The sequence below is a fragment of the Bolinopsis microptera genome, chromosome 11 (assembly GCF_026151205.1).
Source record: "Bolinopsis microptera isolate Bmic1 chromosome 11, MBARI_Bmic_1.0, whole genome shotgun sequence".
Taxonomy (NCBI): domain Eukaryota; kingdom Metazoa; phylum Ctenophora; class Tentaculata; order Lobata; family Bolinopsidae; genus Bolinopsis; species Bolinopsis microptera.
The window spans coordinates 6,519,678-6,540,473 of record NC_087082.1 but is presented as its reverse complement, the minus strand read 5'-3'; the positions used below and the strand labels follow the sequence as shown (position 1 = coordinate 6,540,473).

Here is a 20,796-nt window from a genome sequence, read left to right as displayed (position 1 = left end):
ACATTAGACAACTTTTTTTGGTCTAATAAATTGCTTGAACTGATGTTTTCTGCGTGTGAAATCAAACTCAAGGAGGTATATTAATAGGTTAAAAGAGGAAAAAAGATGTACAGTATTTTATAAATTATAAAACTTGTCAAATTTGAATATCCTGACACCCAGAATCGAAATAACAAACCCAAATATAGGTCATCAAAGACTTGAACATACAGCGACCATTATCAGGAAATTAACCTGTAATTCAAGGTTCCACTAAACTTTAAGAACTAAGATTAAACATTTTTTGGTTGAAAAATACATCTAAGTAAAACCGATAATAATCATCAATAATTAATCTGAATAATCTTGATAAGTATCCAAAGTTTAACTACAGACAAGTTATCACTGAGCTTGCTAACAATTAAAACACCAGAAACTCAACGCTTGGTTACATCTTTACAAGTTTTATACAGCCATCCGGGTCCATTCCGGACGACGTTTTTCTGTGAAAGATCGAACAAATTGAGCACAGGTGTTTTACTCATGTGAGGAAGTTGAAATACAGAGGGAGCTTGAGATAACCGGGGTTCTTTACTGCCCGGGGGGTGAAAGTATCTGCAAGCTTTTGGAGAGAATACAAGGCCTGTCTTTTTAGGCATGAAAATAGCGGGCAGCGAGAGATCTTGGGTTGCTTCATTAATTCCACTGTCAGCACTGTCTGCGCTGGTTACACGATGTGATAGCCTGTGCTGTGTTGCCATGGCGCTTTCAGCATGTGCTCTCACTTCATCCCTTACTCTCATCACTAGGTCCTGTTGTCTTGAGAGAGAGTTGCGTGTGAAATATTCCATTCTCTCGAAGAAATCACGGGGTAGCACTTCCCTTTTTCTCATGCTCTGCCTCCTCCTTTTCCCTTCATTTAGAGTTGTCACCGATCTTTGCTGAGTTGCAATCGAGGGTACATCTACACGGCCTGACTTTTGAACGACATCTGATGTAGAGTTAGGTCGAGTTTGATTGGAGAAACAGGAAACCAATGACATTGGTGTTTGAGAATATTCCGCTGCAGCTCGAGATTCTTCCTGATCTATCTTCATCATTTCCAAAGCTTTTGCCATTCCTTCAAGCCTTAGCTCATATTCATACTGAAGCCTTTCGATCTCTTGAGCATGAGCTATAGCCATCTCCTGAGCATTTGCTCTAACAATTTCATCTACCATCTGATCTGTTTCCTTTTTAGAGGGCTGGTTAACAACGTTAGGCTCAGGAGTGGCTGGCTCTGATGGAGGCTTAGGTGTTGGAATCTTCACTGAAACAGACTTCTTGGATAAGGCTGGTGAAGTTGATGACACTTTGGTTAGAGACAATTCATCATCAAGATCCTCACCGTCTTCATCTACTAGTTCTATTTGCATATCATCCACTTCAGTACCAACCCCCACATCGTATCGCTTCTTTCTGACTTTCAATTGCCATACACAAAATATGGGCAAGTAACCGCAAGGCGCAGTGACATCACCCTCCAAAGCATATATCGGGAATGGTTTGGGAACAACATCGTCTTGGTTTATCATCTCCCTTACTTCTGGTTGAGAATCTGATATATCCTCAATAGGAATGGTAGATATAGCAAAGATTTTCCTATCTTCCCCATGATGTATTGTTATCTCTAATTGTTCTGACACTTCTTCCTCAAGCATTGCGCCCAGTGAAGTACCACGCTTATAACCCAATGTTTTATACTGCTCACCTTCAAACAGAAAACATATCTCATCATAACTCCCTTCTTCAGTATAGTCCAAAATTTCGCTAGTACTGGTCTGTTTCAACAAAGTAAACTTGCATGAAATATCTGTGTGAGCTAATTTGAATCCTATCGGATTGAAAACCTGAATTTTCAAAATCTTATCATGTTCAATATCTTCAGTAGATACTGCAGTGTCTTTAGTTTGCACCTTTTTCTTTGGTGGTAATGCTGGTGATTTGGGAGTGGTTGGAGAAGATCGAATATGTTTTGTGGGCATCGGCTCAGTGTCCTGTGTGTCCTCATCTTCTGTATCCCCAGAAGTATCTACATTTAGACTGGAACTCAACAGGCTACTTTGCACTGCACTGCTTTGCTTAGTAGTACTATTCGCTGAAGTTGTATAATGACTTGTGACGCCACTTCGTTTAGTCATTCCTAGTGATGAGTTTGTTGTGCTACCATAAGTAAAACGAGGTGCTACAATGCCAGCAGTCATTTCCTCATCATCAGAAACACTATCAAGCATGGGGTTAAAAACAGATAGACCAAGTGCTGCTCTTTGCTTTACTTTACTGATAACAAACTTCCATCTTCGACCATGAGTTCTGTTCAAAGCTGCTTTACAAAATACTCTTTCCCAGTTATTCAATGTATGATCTCGACGCCACTGCTTTTCATAGTTGTAAGATTGCTCCAACTTTTTAACTGCGATATCAAGTTCTACTTTGCGTCTCTCATTTTCCCCATCAATCCTTTTGAGAGCAATACTCTTCTCTTCTAAAGATTGCTTATAAACAGTCACTAGCCTGACCAACTCACGCACAGGAGCCATTAGGTCAGCCTGGCTACGATATAATTCTGAATGACAGAGGGTATGTTTCAACATTAATGAGGGTGGAATCGGATGCTTGAGGAGTTCATTCTTTAGACTAAGTACATTTCCCAAGCATTGATTCCAATTATACTCTTGACTAGTAATTGTGTTGCACAACGATTCAAACTTGTTTTCCACAGCTTTTCGCTGGCTGTCTTCCTCCAATTTTTTTTGAGTATTTCTCATCCTTTAATCATTAAAATATCCTGAAAAATTCGATATTTCAACAACAAATCGATATATAGTTGAATCAATCATGCTTCCTTTATATTACAATTTCATTAGTTGAATGAATATCATTCAAGAGGTGATGGTTAAGGGTGCCCTCTAAGAAGGTTAAAAAAAGCCGTACAGGCACTTGGGTCCTTATCCTTGTCACTAATCTCAATTGGATTCGGTTTACACAAAACATGAACATTTACACGTACACAATGACACGATATCTATTAGAAAGCAAAAAGTATAAAATAATACGTGCGTGCACGGCTTGAGCCGCGCCGCATAAGAACGGATGCGTGTAGGGGCTGGAGTACGTTTGTTTATAGATAAATGAAATGTTGTATTGTAAATATTTAGAATTGACGATATATTATGATCTAATAGTTATTTCTATTTGTCGTATAGTATAATTATAAACAAGTTAATCCTGTTTTCATGAATGCGTGGCTTTGGCGGCCAGTTATTGACTTATACATTAAATTGAATTTTAAATAGAAATGTGAATATATTAAAATTTAAAACTTTCAAAACGGAGGCTTATAAATATTATTATATTATGATTGTAAAATAAAGGATAAAATTTTAAATTTGTTTCACTAAATAATGCATAAATATTCAAGTTACAAATGTATTTCAAAAATCTTGAAAATTGACGGGATTGTAATTGGGGCTATCAAATATAATAATGTGATTTTAAAGGGAGGGAGGGGAGGGGTGGGGATAGCTTCCAGACTTTCTTTTACCTTAATTCCCAAAAATTTGGGCGACAAAAAATTTGAGCGGGCCTCTCGCCCAAATTTGTTGCAGACCAAATTAATTGCATAAATCTTTTCCGTCTGCTAAATTTTTTGCTAACCAAACTTTTGGCATTTGGCCTGTGGCCCTGAAATTTATAGAAAGATGGCTTTTTCTTCATATCCAAGTGAAATAATATTAGTAAAACAAATTTTTTTTAGTAAAACAAATTTTATTTTATACCCACAATCAATTCATATTTAGTTCAAATATTTAAAGTCAAAATAACCATTTCACATAAGTGGTTATATTATAATAAAATAATTTGTGATAAATTAATAAATTAATTTACACTCAAAAATGAACAAAATATACACAATTTTTACCTAGTGCAACACTGGTTCAGCGCGCGGCTGATCGAAAAAGTTTGATTTGATTTACTAACTACAGTGTACAGCGTACATGAAAAAATTACTTACTGAATCTTTTAATACTAGACACATTTTAATTCAGATGTTGTTCAATGAGTTAGCCACAAAAATGTTCAAATTATGTAGGAGGGTAAAGGACACAATTGCTAGTAGTGCTTCTTTGTGCCCGTTGACTACAATGAACATTTTGCGGAGTTTCTCCAGACGGCTTTTATCGGAGTGCGTGTTATTTACTTAGTTATGCACAAGCCAGGCCAACATTTTGTTTTTGTGTCAGCCGTGCTACCAGGTTGCAGAGTATTATAAACACTAAACAATTATACACTATACAAATTTGCTAATACAATATCATGCAGAGTCCGATCTAGCTGCAAACGTCAGACACCACAGTTCAGCCGCCAAGTACCGTTTAAGTGAACACCGAAACACGAGGTTTAGGTGTCATTTTGTAAATCACTTTATGGATGGATAATTCAGTAATTGTTGAAGAAAATTACAGTCACTGCCACCTATAGCGTTATGTCATGGGTCTGATTAACGACCAAGAATAAACGTACGTGCGCGCTTAAGAAACCCGCGCAAATGTTGAGGTAGGGAGTAGCTGCGGCGCGCTTTTAACATATATTACGTATAGCGCCGTACGGAAACGGCAATATTTAAGTAATTAAGTATTTGTTTACATAAATTCCACGTTTTTATCAATAATCTAGCATGGTCCAAAACTGTTAAAGTTATCATTATGCCACTCATTATCGAACCTGCTTTGGGCATCTAGAAGAGATCGGTTCAGCCTTGATTTGATTGAGTTACAGGATGTGTTCACAAAGTCAGGTTTATTCTGTGGATTGGAGTCCTTGAATTGATTCCAAAGCCAAGAAGATTTATAAATAAAGTTATGGCTTGGCTTTGGTGGTATTAGACGGTCATCCCTCAGTTCAGACATGTTAAGTAAAGAGTAGAGAGATATGGGTACCCTATATTTCACTATTTTAAAAAGTTCAGTTATAGTACGAAGTTTGTAAAGATTATGAACAGTAAGGAGTTTATGACTGTTAAATAATGGTTTGGTTGATTCCTTGGAATAGAATTCAGCTCCTAGTTTTTGACAACATAAGGGTCTAACAAGTTTATTATGAACTACCGATTTAGAGCGGACACACTTTGCACATGGTTTAATACGTGGATTAACAGAGTTTATATTAACATTAGACTCATATTTGCCCAGTATTTTACATCGAATAGGTCTAGAACGAGCACATGTTTTGAATTTGTTTTGGTATGAGTTTGCATCTCCAAAAATTATTCTAATACATCTCTTCTGTGTTAAGAATACAGGGTTGATAACTTGGTTAGAGACACCACCCCATACTGAGATGGCGAACGTAAGGTGTGATTCAAATAGTGTGTGGTATATCTGCTTGTGCAGTTTTATAGGTAGACAGTTTTTTATGCGGTAAATACGTCCACAAGCACTTCTTAGTTTCTTATTTAGTGATTCGACGTGAGCTTTCCAGTTCAGTTTATCATCAATCAGCACACCTAGAAACTTAGTTGTTTTAACACGTATTATTATGGAGCCGTCTATGGAGAGATTTAAATCATCGGGTGTACTGCATGTAGACGATTCATTTACACGTTTGTTTGGGGAGAAATACATATAACAGCTCTTCTTAGCGTTAATATGTAGTAGATTACATTTCATGTATCTAGAAATAGACGAAAGAATATCGTTAGCTACATTATAAACGTCTTTTTTCGAGTCTGCAGAAACGAATAGGTTAGTGTCGTCAGCAAATAAGATAAACTTGCCTTTATTAGATACGTTGCATAGGTCATTTATATACAGGAGGAATAGTAAGGGACCAAGAACAGAGCCTTGGGGAACTCCCCACTCAACAGGAAGTTTATCGGAGTTTTCATTTAAGACGTGAACATATTGGCTCCATTTTTTTATTTTAAATTTTAGTTTTCTAATCTGTCATTCAAGGCTTGACCAACTAAAAAGGCTTATATTTTAAATGAATAGAAATAACTGGAATAGCTAACAGCTACTAATAAAACAAATGGCTAGAGGTACGGATAGCTAGAGATTTAAACAAGATCTGCAAATGGATTATCATCCACCGTAAAGTCTGATCTACAAGCATCAGTTATACCCGACTTCTCAAAGCCTTTCCTTATGTCATCTGGCCTCCCTTTTAAATATACAGGGTGGGCCAAAAGTCAGTACCCATACGTTAGCCTTAAGAGCTACGCCGTGTTTTATATTTGAGAGCTGTTGCTTTGCAGATGGCATACTGTACTTACTGGTTCGAGGAATCCGTCGTCAAAATTTGAAAATTCGAATATTTTAGACCACGCCCATTCAATATTAAAACACCTATATTGTTTTCTCTGAACATGCTGAACGCCTAATTTTTTCAGAGACGGTAGATTATTAAATGTTGCATATGATCTGAAAACATGAGGCAAAACGGATTAGAAATAGCGAAGTTATCAAGCATTTTCTGTATCTCGTTAACAAAATTGACTGGGTGATTATGTGACACCGTGACACGAGACCTTAATTGGGCACCCTTAACAATTCCCATAATGTTTAACGGGGTCACCTTATCACGTGATTAGGTAAACCAATCACCTGATCACATGTAATGAATAAACTCGTTATGCTTCATTGACAAATTCCTCGAACCAGTGTTGGTACTAAGTCATATCAGAAAGAAGTATTTAAATTGGGCACTCAGTGACTGAGCTATAAAGGTCAACGTATGGGTACTGACTTTTGGCCCACCCTGTACAAAAAGTTCGTTGATCCAACGAGCGTGTACTTCACGGATCACTGTCAAGCAGGTATCAATTTTCACATTGTCTGATGAAACTCCTCCATTGAGCTGACACACTATGTTTTTCGCGTACCAATATAGTGAATATTCGTACTTATTGCGCATGAATTTCTTAGCCAGTTCATTGATAGATATGTCCAGGGGCTGTAGATCATGGGTCATATTAGCTGGAACTTTCTGTAGGATGCAGTTGTTGGCTGTCATCAGATCTTTTAGTGTCTGTGTGCGTTGGGCCAGAAACACATCTGATATCAGTAGCGCTTTCTGCTCAGGGTTGTTGATGGAGGTTCGAACTGATTCTATGTGGGGAAGAAGGATTTTCTCAAAGAACTGGACACTGGTCAGGGTATTAGAAAGCAAAATGACTGGAATAATAAGGAATAATAATGAACTAAGGCAAATATCTAACTGAAATTTTAGTGGAAAATCGTTCGTTTTTCGAAGAATTTGTGCCCAAATTTTCGGTCGCCCAAATGAGTTCAAATTTTCTGCCCAAATTTTTCGGGCTCAAATAAATTGTGCTCAATATAATGGCACACAAATTTTTGGGAACTAAGGTATTTTTAATAAGCAGCATTTATAAGAGTACAGTATCTATTGATGTCCTTATTACTACACTATTTGTAGCCGAAGGGAACTTTCATCTTCGGAATGGCTATCATTCAGAATGTGTGAGCTCAGTCTTTGGTTTGCATACAAACAAGTTTGAACTTTCTCCTTCTGCATATCGCTAACAAGGACTCTAAGTTGCTTCGGTTACACCTGCATAGACTGCATCGCCTTCAAACATCTTAATATATTTTTAAAATATCTTACAGTAAAACATCTTATATTATCAAGATCGACTCATTTTGTGGTGAAATGAGGGCACCTTCAAGCTTACAATATTTACCTCACTGAGGCAGTCAACCAACGTGCGGCTTTATTTTTATGATATGATATGTTTTGATTGTTATTAATAAATCATAAATACCAAAATTTAAATTTTTTTTTCCTAAAAACAAAAAATTTGTTTTCCTAACAAAACACCATGGATTCAGGCCAGTAAAAGATCAAAAACAATAAAGTGCAAATTTCTAGCAACTTACTTCCCCACCCTAAACCTTGCTACAGAAACACTACATAGTAACATGAAAAACTTTACCTGGGGACCCCAGGCTATTATGTTCATAAACATAGCCTGGCGTAATTGAACTCTCTAAAACGCGTAAATAGGCCCGTTTATGCGATTTTGCAATCAAATAATCAGATTTTACAATCTAACTCAGCGCGCGGCTCTTGTAGCGCATAGCCATAAGTAACTTATTTCTTATTTGTTATTGGTAGTTGGCGTGCACGTGATCTGTAATTGGTTCTGAACGATCACGTGAATGCTAGTCACGTGCGCTCTAACCGTACTAACATCCAATGAGCATTCGCACTTTTTTTCAGGGCGATGGAAGTTGTAATTTATTGTATCACGTGGTGACCCCCACGGTCGTTTCACTATAGTGAGGGGGAGCCGCGCACTTCGTGCGCGGCGGGTCATACAACGTATGACAAGTAATTCACTCAGCCCAATTTAAAATTCGCGTTCGGCGGAATGACAGACTAAGCGCCGCCCAGTAACAAAAACTGTGTGTGGCTCTCTTGTCTCTCTCTTTAGCAATATAACGTTCTTATGAACAAGAATTCACATAGATCAGAGCAAATATAATACAATTATTAAAAGCTCATGTAGTACTATTATATTATATGGCACAGGGGAATTATATATTTTAAAACTTGGTCCTTTATTACCTGACACGCCAATCCCTATGCGCGTACCGTTCTTTATCATTTTCGAGCTTCTACATGCAGGTGCAAGGTGGATAAATTAAAAAATCAAGCTAGGTAATGCTTTATTTTAAGCCACATTTAAATTTCCGGGAAGTAAACTTTGCGACAAATAATTTTTAAATATTTGGCATAATGTCAAACACAATCGAAAAATTAAAATGCGCAAAAAACACGTGCAACCAATAAGTGCGCGCGATAACAAACGTAAATAAATTTTAGTATCATTTTTAGCACGTTTAAATTTTTATGTTTTAAATTTTATGTTTTGTTAATGGGTTATCCAGTTTCAAATTGTTTTACATTATAAATACGTACATTTAATTTGACCAAAACCCATAATCATGGGTAGAGTGAACCGCTGCCAGTGTCTCTCTTTTCCAAACAAAAGGAAATGATATTAATTTGAGGAACCGTCCGCAAATGCAAATTGATACTGAGAATGAAATCGGTCGCTCGCTTTTCCCATTCATTCACGGCTTACGAATTGTAATAAAGCTTATTAAATGGGAAAAGCGAGCGACCGATTTCATTCTCGGTATCAATTTGCATTTGCGGACGGTTCCTCAAATTAATATCATTTCCTTTTGTTTGGAAAAGAGAGACACTGGCAGCGATTCACTCTACCCATGATTATGGGTTTTGGTCAAATATCATCTCTTTTTGATTATAATGTCAGGATAATTTACACAGTCGAAACTTCATTAATAAAGAGGTAATTTCAACAATCTCGAAATTCTGCCTTTGAAAACGTTTCCTTGTGTTTAGGTAGGTATATCTGTCGATAACCGACTTAATATGGCACTTTTTACTCATTCAAGTTGGCATTAAATTCATATATAATGCCATTTAAATATCGTGGAAAGCAGAATATATTCGAAATCACGAATGAGCAAAATTCTCACCTTTCGCACGTGCAAACTTTGAGCGGACGTTGCGTGCGCATATAATATTGAATCACCGTAAATTTTTGCATAGTGGTATTTAATATATAGTTTGATAAGCATGCAAAGTTTCAGAAGGTTTCAAAAAGAACTTGGATCACAACGGGACTCCAAAGTTGATAAAAATCGTGAAAATCAAAATTTTTAGTGATTTTAGCTATTTTAAATGAATTTGGGCGTGTCCCCACGTGTGCAACTTTTCGATTTTTAACTTTAAAACTAGCCTATAACACAATTTAGACCTTTAAGAAGCAAAATTGAGCTCCACAACCCAAGGGATGGCCCAACACCAGAGAATACTAATTCACAACTTTTGTGTTTTTATAAAATTATTCTTCAAAAAAGCACTAACTTCAATAGCAAATATTTTTATGAAGAAGCAAGGTAGGAAAATTTTCCGGTAGATTTTCGGAATGCTTGAACAATTATCTAAGGTGAAAATGTCCTCAGATTTTGAATAAAATTACTCCTTAATGGTGCAAAATCGATTTGAAAAGTTCTTACTTTGTCAAAAATCAAGTTTTAAAAACACTTAATTTGATGACGTCATCAAGTGATGATGATGACGTTAAATTATTTTTCAATACAATGTAAACTAAAGCTTAAACAATTATCTTTAAAACCTGTGGTTCGAGATGACTGTATCGTTTATACTTTTGAATCTACGGACACTTAAATGTAGGCTACAATTTACTGCCAAAGCGTCTATATATATATATTTGACCAATATAATATATATTTGACCAAAACCCATAATCATGGGTAGAGTGAACCGCTGCCAGTGTCTCTCTTTCCCAAACAAAAGGAAATGATATTAATTTGATTGACCGTGCTCAAATGCAAAATGATACCGAGAATGAAATCGGTCGCTCGCTTTTCCCATTCATTCACGGCTTATAAGTATAACGAATTGTAATAAGTTTCAATTGATTACATCAATCAGATGCTGTAAAAATCTCTTTGGGTTGCGTTCGGGTCGATACCTAGTATTTCGGGGTAAGGGTGGTAGTTATTAGTATTACTTATTGAATAAGCTGAAGTTTATTGAATCTTTATTGCCGAGTACAGCTGCCTTTGGATAGTTCTTCTTAATCTATTACAATTGTAAATGAATGGGAAAAGCGAGCGACCGATTTCATTCTCGGTATCATTTTGCATTTTATATCTTCATTAATAAGGAGGAAGTTTCAACGATTTCGAAATTTTTCCTTTGAAAACATTTCCTTGTGTTTAGGGAAGCATATCGGTCGATCACTGACTGAATATGCCACTTAATACTCATTCAAGTTGGCATTAAATTCATATATAATGACATTAAACTGTCGTGGCAAAGCAGAATTTGTTGGAAATCACGAATGAGCAAATTTTCACCTTTCGCACGTGCAAACTTTGAGCGGACGTTGCGTGCGCATTGAATATGGAATCGCCGTAAATTTTAGCATGTAATTGTTTTATATATAACTTGATAAGCATGCAAACTTTCAAAGTATTTCAAGAAGAATTGTAATCACAACGGGACTCTAAAGTTGACAGAAAATGACGAAAACAGCAATTTACAGTGATTTTAGTAATTTTCTATCAATTTGGGCGTGTCCCCACGTGTGCAACTTTTCGATTTTTAACTTTAAAACTAGCCTAATGCACAATTTATACCTATAGGAAGCAGAACTGAGCTCCACAACCCAAGGCATGGCCCAACACCAGAGAATACTAAATCGCAAAATTGACGTTTTTATAAAATAATTCTTCAAAAAAGCACAAACTTCAATGACGAATATCTTTATGAAGGAGCAAGCTAGAAAAACTTTCCGGTAGACCAGTGCGATAAATCCTGCATGATCAAAAACATTTGCTACCAATTAATATGCCAAATATGTAATAAGTCCTACATTGGGGAAACTGGTAGGTTTAAAAGAAGTAGAGCCTGGGAACACTACAAATCAGTAAGGGATGGCAACAAATCTACGGCCATGGGGAAGCACTACCTAGAGGAGCATGCAGACATTTCAATGCCAAACATACCGTTTCGGTTTATAGTTCGAAAAAGATGTAGAGACTATGTGGACCGTCAATTGTGGCAGTCGGTTCTAATAAAACGTGAAAACCCAGAAATAAATACTCAATTGTCTGAGTCCGTAAATGAAGGTGATTGGATAAAATATACTTGGAAGTTAATGTAATATTGAACTTATAAACCTAGATAATTTTTGATAAATCAGTTTTATGAAGGAGCTATCTTGGTAAAATGTTTGTAGTAGTATGAAGAATTGTTCACGGCTTGTTGCGATTTGGATTCTTTTAGCCGTTTTATTTTATGTTTCTTTTGGAAAAAAAATTTGTGATTGTTGTTGTGTTTCAAAATGTTATTTGTTGTTGTTATATTTCGTAGTATTAATAGATTATTTTAACATTGTATCTTTGCAGCTATGTAAGTTTTCAGTACGTCCTGTTTATGACAAAGGCATGTAGCCGAAACGTCGACAAAGAATTATGTTTTAACACACTGAGTGGAGACTCTCATTTCGTCAACTATAATTAAAAATAAATGATTGACCCACTCATAAGAGCAAAACAAGATTACCAGATTTTCAGAATGCTTGAACAATTATCTAAGATGAAATATTCCTCAGATTTTGAATACAATTACTTTTTAATGGTGTAAAATCATTTTAAAAAGTAATTACTTTGTCAAAAATCAAGTTTTAAAAACGGTTAACTTGATGACGTCATCAAGGGGTGTTCATGACGTCAAATAATTTGTTTATAAATGTAAACTAAAGTGTAAACAATTATTTTCAAGACCTGTGGTCGGAAATGGCTGTATCTTTTATACTTTAGAATCTATGGACAATTAAATACAGGCTACAATTGACTGGCAAAGCGTCTATCCCTGAATATATGTATGTATGTATGTATATATCACGACAATCTATCGTAAAACAGGGGTTCTAGAAAACCCACTTCCCGATGCTCCTGAAACCTGGAACTTTTTTTGCAGTCGATTTGGTCAACGTCTAGACGCCCTGAAAAATTTCAGATCTCTAACTCAATTTTAACATGGTTTTTAAAGCACCTGAATATGGCGATTTTGGGTTTTTTACCGAATTTCGTATAACACTAACAGTGCTGGCGAGTATTTTATGCAAATTTCTTAAAAATCTCAACATAACTATTTTTTATTCCTGTCATCTTTGACATCAAATTAGAATGTTTTGACCTAAAAATAAATCTGCTGAACGACTTCCGATGAGTCTTAATGCCTGAAAAACTCCTGCCGGAGGCGGCGGCCATCGGCCGCCGCCTCCGGCCGGAGTGCACGCTTCGCGTGCACGAAAGAGGCTTGTAACGTGTACCAAAGGGGGTATAACTATAATAGTATTAGTAAAGGGGGTATAATAGTAAATGGGGTACATAGTATACCCACAATAAATGCAACGGTCGTGCTTGCCAGCACTGTGATATACTTCACGACAATCTGTTGTAAAACAGGGGTTCCAGAAAACCCACTTCCCGATACTGCTGAAACATGACAATTTTTTACAGTCGATTTGGACGAGGTCTAGACGCCCTGCAAAGTTTCAGATCTCTAACTTAATTTTAACATGGTTTTTAAGGCACCTGAATATGGCGATTTTGGGTTTTTTACCTAATTTCGTATAACATGCTGGCGCGTATTTTGCGCAAATTTCTTAAGAACCTCCGCATAACTATTTCTTATTCCTGTCATCTTTAACATTGAATTAGAATGTTTTGAACTTAAATATACCTGCTGAACTACTTTCGATGAGTCTTAATGCCTGGAAAACAATAAAGGGGATATAATAGTATAGGGGGTAAATAGTGTTGTGAATATAAGGGCAACGGTTATGCTTGCCAGCATTGTGATGATGGAGGAGCTTTAGCCTTTTAACAGGTGATACTCGTATTTGTTTTGACCGTCGAAGACTCCAACTGGCCAACTCGGCGCGCGTCTTGGTTCGGTAACAACACACACAACAACACACTGCTGCTGTCGCGCGCAATTTAGCAGCAGTTGGCAGCAGTTTCGTTACATTTAGGATAAATCCCTTTGTTAATTATTTGTGGTTTGTACGTAAGTTATAATTAAACCTACAAAATTAAAAAAGCTGGTGAACGAATTACACTTCATAAATTAAGAATACGTTATTTTAACGCAGGTTCGCCATTTTAAAAACGCGATTTATTATTTTTCAAAACGGTTTAAGTTCTTTTACAATTTGTATTTTTGCTTTCAATTTGTAATCTGGTGAAATGTTGTATTACGTCGCGTCATAACCCCCATTGCATTGTCGTTTTACTAAGTATCGACGTTTCCAGTTTCGTGGCCACGATACAGCCGCGCACTTGTGCGTGGCGCATGGCAGGTTTGATTCACGATGTCAATCCTTCGCTATTTCGCCGATCTGCATACGTGGTTGCGAGAAGATGCGCGGCGCGGCCCCTAGTATGTAGTAGTGCATCGCGCTACAACATACAAGTGGCAGGTTTACATTTACAAGTACAATGTATGACAATTGAAGTGCAGTATAAATTGTAAATGGGTAATCCAAAAATATTAACTATACATTTTTCATTGTCAATGGTCAATAGACTGACACAGTGCGCATTATTTCTTAGTACGCAACGTTGCCTCGAGAAGAAAGCAGCAAGTAAGTTAAAGCTTCGAAGAAATTTAGACGAGTATCACTTGTCAAGCGAAACGTACTAATACGTACATAGTGAGATATTACTGGACCGCGCTCAGCCTGTCATTCCGCCGAATCTCTATACTACTTTATTTATGAACATAATAGCCTGAGGTCCCCAGGTAATAAATCCAAAATCGCAGGGTGTTTTTTTTAAACATTACCAATTACGCATATTTGATATTTAATACTTACAAAGCCTTATTCGAGGAAAATGACCGCGGTAAATAGTATAAATCATTAAATGTATGCAAATAAACGATGGTCGACTGAGTTGTGAGTTATTTTGCATTTTGTGGCAGCGGTTTTACTCGAATACTTTAAGTAAAAACTTGATTCATCAGTTTTTTAAAACGTTAGATATTGGTTACTCTCAGGCCAGGCCAGGGACGCTGATAAAACCGAGAATTAGCTGAGATCGTTGTAGCGCGATGCACTACTGGGCCGCGCCGCGCATCCTTCGCAACCACGTATGCAGATCGGCGAGATGCGAAGGATTGACATCGTGAATCAACTGAGATCGCAGATTTCACTTATTAATATACTATTGTATTTGTATATAATTATAAATATATTTTTTCTTCTATCAGTTGTGACGGAATTGTAATGAACAAAATCCATATAATTATTTATGATATGTTTGATTTCTTGTTATTGTATGTCATTCAAATTTGGTAGACGGCCCCAACGTTAATGTGGCTCTTGCTATGTGTTAGTTCAGCCGAATTAATTATTATGTAATCAAGTTTATTTTTCTCTTTTAGTTAGTTGTCATCCGGCCAAACATTAAGCAACTTATATAATTGCAGTACCATTTATCATTTAGTATATCAAAATATGTCATTGTAATTTTGCATGGCTGAAATGTAACGCTTGATTTATATTTGTAGCGCGATGCACTACTGGGTCGCGCGCGCATCAAATAATGCTTCTCGCAACCACAACCTTCGGTAGATCGGCGAGATGCACCACTGTGCCTCACCGAGCTGCGAAGGATTGACATCGTGAATCAAGATTTATATATATATGATAATTAATTGAATTTTCAAATAAAATAAAAAAAATACGTTGTACAAGAATCCCAGTTGGGAATTGCGTTTCAAATTCCACATGTTTCAACATTTTACAGTACACATCACTGCTAGTGCTTGTTAAAAAGTATGATTGTCCTAACCCAGCAAACCCTACCGACTGGTGTATATCTCCAAAAGTAAAATAAATAGAACCTTCCGGTTTTCAACAAAATTTCCGTCTCGTAAATTTAAAGTTATCTCCCCAGGAGCCAAATTTGGGACAACTTTGATTCTGAATTAAACCGAAAAGTTTGATTTTGGGCTAAATAAAAGATCATAGCTTTTAAACTTTGCAAAGCAATGTCGTTGTCATGACTACTTGGCTAAATGCAGCGTGCGAAAGGTAAACTTGACGTGACGCGCGACGACAAACGTGCTGTTGAAAATCTATAGCCTCTAGCGAGCCCAGCAGGCGGTAAGGTTTTCTGGGAATAACTCCTACATAAATATAATTTGACAATATACGTTGACGAAGTGTGTATACTGTAATACATAATGGACTATTGTTGTCCATTTAGTTTTACACTGTTCCGATTTGAAGTAAAAGAATGGTTATAAGCGGGAAAGGGACCCTTTACCCCTTAGCTGTTTACAAAGCCTCGCGGGCAAACCTCAAACCTGAGTGGCACCCAACATGATAACCCACGTGTCACCCAGGCCACGTGAATGCTGCGCGCGATTTGACTGGGCGAGTCAAATAGTGCCGGCAGGAGTCCGACCCCGAGGGGCTCCCGGGCTGTTATAGCAGCTGAGTAGGACCACCCTTAGATCTCTCAACTGGCCTTATCTTATTCCGATAAGATTACATTGTTTTATTCGAAATCAGATAATCTTGAACATTCTTCAGTGGAACTGGAATATACGAGGATTCGGTTTTATAGATCCTAACCCTAACCCTAACCCTTTATAGATCCTAATATGGTTATATACTTCAGATCAGAGGGTTTTTTGGGGATAAAATCGGCGTTTTACTGAAATTTTATTTCTAAAGAGCTCCTTTAGAAAGTTTTCCTTCTTGTAGGAAAACTTAAGATGGATTGAAGACAAATAAAATACTTTTCATCTAAAATCAGCAATCTAAAAAAATGTATGTTTCTATTAAAACTGTTCAATAATTCAAGGATCACTGCTGTTAACATTTGTTTATTTAACGTTAATTATATTACATATGTAAATTATAAATGTAGGTACAATACTGTATAATAAAAATACTTATTTTGAGTTAATTAACAACTGATTTTAACTAATCACAGATTGAAAATGTAATAATATACGAAACTTATTCATAGTTATAATTTCACAATTAGGTCAAATAATAATCGTTAAATATCAATTATCATGCACTTATAATCATCTGAGAAAATTGTTAAATTGTCGTATCACGTAAATCTCGGCACACTCCACGTATAGTTTTATGAAAGTATAAACTTTCATCCAAAATAATTGTTGGACATCATGGCTGACAAAGACTAAGCGATTTATCAAAGTTCAAATTGGGTTTTATCAGCATTCCGAATCAGAATCAGAATAATTGATAAATATAAATGATAAAACTTGATATCTTATGAAAACATACATTATATTAAAAACTGATATCTTATATGATATTACTATTTCTGGTAATAAAAGTCAATTGTGCTGTTCAGATGTCTGTACTCTGAAAGTTAAATAACAATAAACTTACAAATCTGAAGAAAGCCTGTGAATAATTGTGAAGTGTAAAACTAACTTAATTAATAATAATTATCTACAACACTATTTACACGATATGTCCATAAAAATCGATACGAATACTAAAACAAACTATATAATGGCAGCGAGTCCTTTAACAATTCATCTACAAAACTATTCATCTTATACTTCAAGCATTCCTGCTTCTACTTCTGCAGTGAACATGATGTTCGGCCCAGTCCTTATCAAGACAGGGCTTACCGCAGTACCGGGGTCCCGAGCAGATAGGACACGGCCACGTTTTCTTCACTTCTTTACAACTTGCACATTCTGAGGAGTAGAGAGTGGTGGTTAACGTGGGCAGGAGTGCACTATTGCACGTGGACAGGAGTGCACTATTGCACGTGGGCAAGAGGGCACTATTGCACGTGGGCAGGAGTGCACTATTGCACGTGGGCAGGAGTGCACTATTGCACGTAGGCAGGAGTGCACTATTGCACGTGGGCAGGAGTGCACTATTGCACGTGGGCAGAAGTGCACTATTGCACGTGGGCAGGAGTGCACTATTGCACGTGGAAAGGAGTACAATATTGCACGTGGGCAGGAGGGCACTATTGCAAACTCAAGCTATATATTATATTTAATAATGTGCTTTGCCTCCAAAGTCCCAATGGAGGGCAATATCTCGAATTAATAAATGAATATGAAAAGTTCTTGAGCTAATAAATGTGTTTGCTAATATGCGCTGGTAAGTTTAAATAGCTGAATAAATAGGCTGCACGGCATTCAATAATATTGTAGCAATTAAACAAATTCAGCTACAGCAGTTAAGCAGTTAGCAGTAGACGTTGACATCACTAACACATATAAAGCAGCACGAGTTACAATAACATGAAATTTAGGAGTTGTAGCCTGTACTAGGCTGCAGTGTGAGGGGTTAATAACTTTCCAGATATAGTTTAGCAAAATATCCCTCCAGGAAGGCTAGATATATAAATGTCCGCAACATCAGAGTCAGACCAAAACTATTGGCGGCCAAGTCATACCAAATATCAGGAGATATTTTGAGTAGCACCATTTTTACAGAGAAATATTGATAAGCATGTGGCTGTGTTGATGAAGTAGAATGTAGCCTTATATTTGTGTATTATACAGTGTATAGTGTATAAGTAAGCCTGTTATACCTGTGTAAGAGTTACGACGTTCCCTCCAATTACCCTCGCTATCCGACGTGCCGGGAGTAGCAGTATCCAAAGTATGGTACTTACTCAGCTCCGCAGTCCCCGGCCTACTTTCCTTCTCGATACAGATCTCGTCCAGGTGGTCCACCATGGGATTATATTTGGGGTCATTGACCGCTTCTTCCAGACGGTTCAGGGCTTGCAACGCTTTTTGTATCGCTAGAATTATTACGGTTGGACGAGGAGGAGGGCTAGGTCATGCAACATGCAGTCACGTGGGTGGTTATAGTAACAAAATGCAGTGATTCATCAGAACTTGGAGAATCAGGTAGAGATTGCACAAGATTATGTATCATTTGATTGGACCACTTGATGTAAATACAAAAATCGTTTAATCTTGATCGTCATGACGTCACGTCAGTCAATTATTGAAATTGAAAGGGAATCAAGGTAAGGTTGGAAAGATTTGATAGAGGATCAGTTTTGATAAGAATCATAAGATTGTTGAAGGAGATAAGTAGAATTTTAGCGTGGTAGGGGAAAGTAGCTCAGTACCGATATAAAGACAATCCGATTTATTCATCGCTAAATCAGGGTTAGTGATACGAAAAGCTGGCCTCGACCTTTTCGCGGCCACATTTTCGCACTTAGCAGCCACATTTTTGCGGCCGTACTATCGTCAGTATTAATTCTTTAATTGTAAAAAGCTCTGTTGAGTCTATGGGTATAACACGCAAGAAATCTACATACTTACAAAGGCAGTGTCGACCTTCCGGCCATAATAAATATGTGTCACGTGGGTTGTTATAGTAACACCTTGTGTCACGTGTTATAGTACCTTATTTGGGCATGTGATTTGAGGAATGCTAGATTGCTGTTAAGTTACTGCTAAGCGGGTAAGTGCTGTGATTTTGCTAAGGCCAGATGTGCAAACCTACTTCATTGTTGATTGAAGAGTAATCAAATGATTCAATTCCATAGATCAGTATTGAAATATTCTGCAAATCAAGGTTGCTGGTTATAATAAATAAAATTAGGATCATTTTCTTCTATTTTCTACTGATAATTATATTTTATCCAGAGAGCCATGCGATGTGACCTACATCTTCTACGAAGATTTGTCAGGCTGTCTTGCCGAGTTTTGACGGAGCCTGATAATTAGCTGATGTATAAAAAACACAAAAAACACAGATTTTGCCAAAAGAAGGCGTGCTTCACAACGACACAAAACACTTAGAGCTCAGTATCATGAGCATGGACAAACAACAGATAACACTTAAAGCTACACAGAAAGAATAGCGCAAAAACCTGCTATTTTTGACAGCGGCTCTGTAGCAACTAGCGGTCCCTGGGCGGTACCAGACTCACAGGCAACGTCCACTATTTTGTTGGAGTAGATGTTCTCCCCTTCCTCGTGTCTCCTGGGGTGGTACGGTTACAGGTGAAACACTTGGCACTGTGCCAGGTCAGGGTGAAACACGTGGCACTGTGCCAGGTCAGGGTGAAACATGTGGCACTGTGCTAGGTCAGGGTGAAACACGTGGCACTGTGCCAGGTCAGGGTGAAACACGTGGCCTGGTCAGGGTGAAACACGTGGCACTGTGTCAGGTCAGGGTGAAACACGTGGCACTGTGCCAGGTCAGGGTGAAACATGTGGCACTTTGCTAGGTCAGGGTGAAACACGTGGCACTGTGCTAGGTCAGGGTGAAACATGTGGCACTATGCCAGGTCAGGGTGAAACACGTGGCATTGTGCCAGGTCAGGGTGAAACATGTGGCACTGTGCTAGGTCAGGGTGAAACATGTGGCACTGTGCTAGGTCAGGGTGAAACACGTGGCAATGTGCCAGGTCAGGGTGAAACATGTGGCACTGTGTCAGGTCAGGGTGAAACACGTGGCACTGTGTCAGGTCAGGGTGAAACACGTGGCCTGGTCAGGGTGAAACACGTGGCACTGTGTCAGGTCAGGGTGAAACACGTGGCATTGTGCTAGGTCAGGGTGAAACATGTGGCACTGTGCCAGGTCAGGGTGAAACACGTGGTATTGTGCCAGGTTAGGGTGAAACACGTGGCCTGGTCAGGGTGAAACACGTGGCATTGTGTTAGGTCAGGGTGAAACATGTGGCATTGTGCCAGGTCAGCGTGAAACACGTGGCACTGTGCTAGGTCAGGGTGAAACACGTGGCACTGTGCCAGGTCAGGGTGAAACACGTGGCACTGTGTCAGGTCAGGATGAAACACGTGGCAGGGTGAAACATGTGGCACTGTGTCAGGTCAGGATGAAACACGTGGCACTGTGTTACTTCGCTTTTTAAACTCAACTTACTTGCGAACATATTTTATACTGTCCACAAAAGTCAAAACTAGAAACGCTTATGTTCGGTGTAAAAACGGGAAGATCTAACAAGAAAGTTACATTTATTAAAAAAGAACTAAACTTACGTGAGGGTTGGATCACTGTCGACGTTCTTCACTTTCGACATGTGGATACTTTCACTGACCTGCAGTTAGTTTAAATATTAATCTTGAGATATTGTATTTAGTGAAATTGTGCAGTTTGCCCTGGGAAGTGAGGTCAGG

General features: G+C 37.8%; 1 protein-coding gene across 1 annotated transcript; it reads right to left on the bottom strand.

Annotated features, from left to right (window-relative positions):
- Positions 1–75: 75 nt before the first annotated feature.
- On the bottom strand, positions 76–2,935 carry LOC134823302 (uncharacterized). Its single transcript, XM_063834719.1, has one exon. The coding sequence runs from the start codon at positions 2,784–2,786 to the stop codon at positions 417–419; it is 2,370 nt and encodes a 789-aa protein (XP_063690789.1). The 5' UTR covers positions 2,787–2,935; the 3' UTR covers positions 76–416.
- Between the last annotated feature and the right edge of the window lie 17,861 nt (positions 2,936–20,796).

What these genes read in the sequence shown, in the direction of transcription:
- LOC134823302 (XM_063834719.1), bottom strand. Translation starts at nt 2,786, where the DNA reads ATGAGAAATACTCAAAAAAAATTGGAGGAAGACAGCCAGCGAAAAGCT.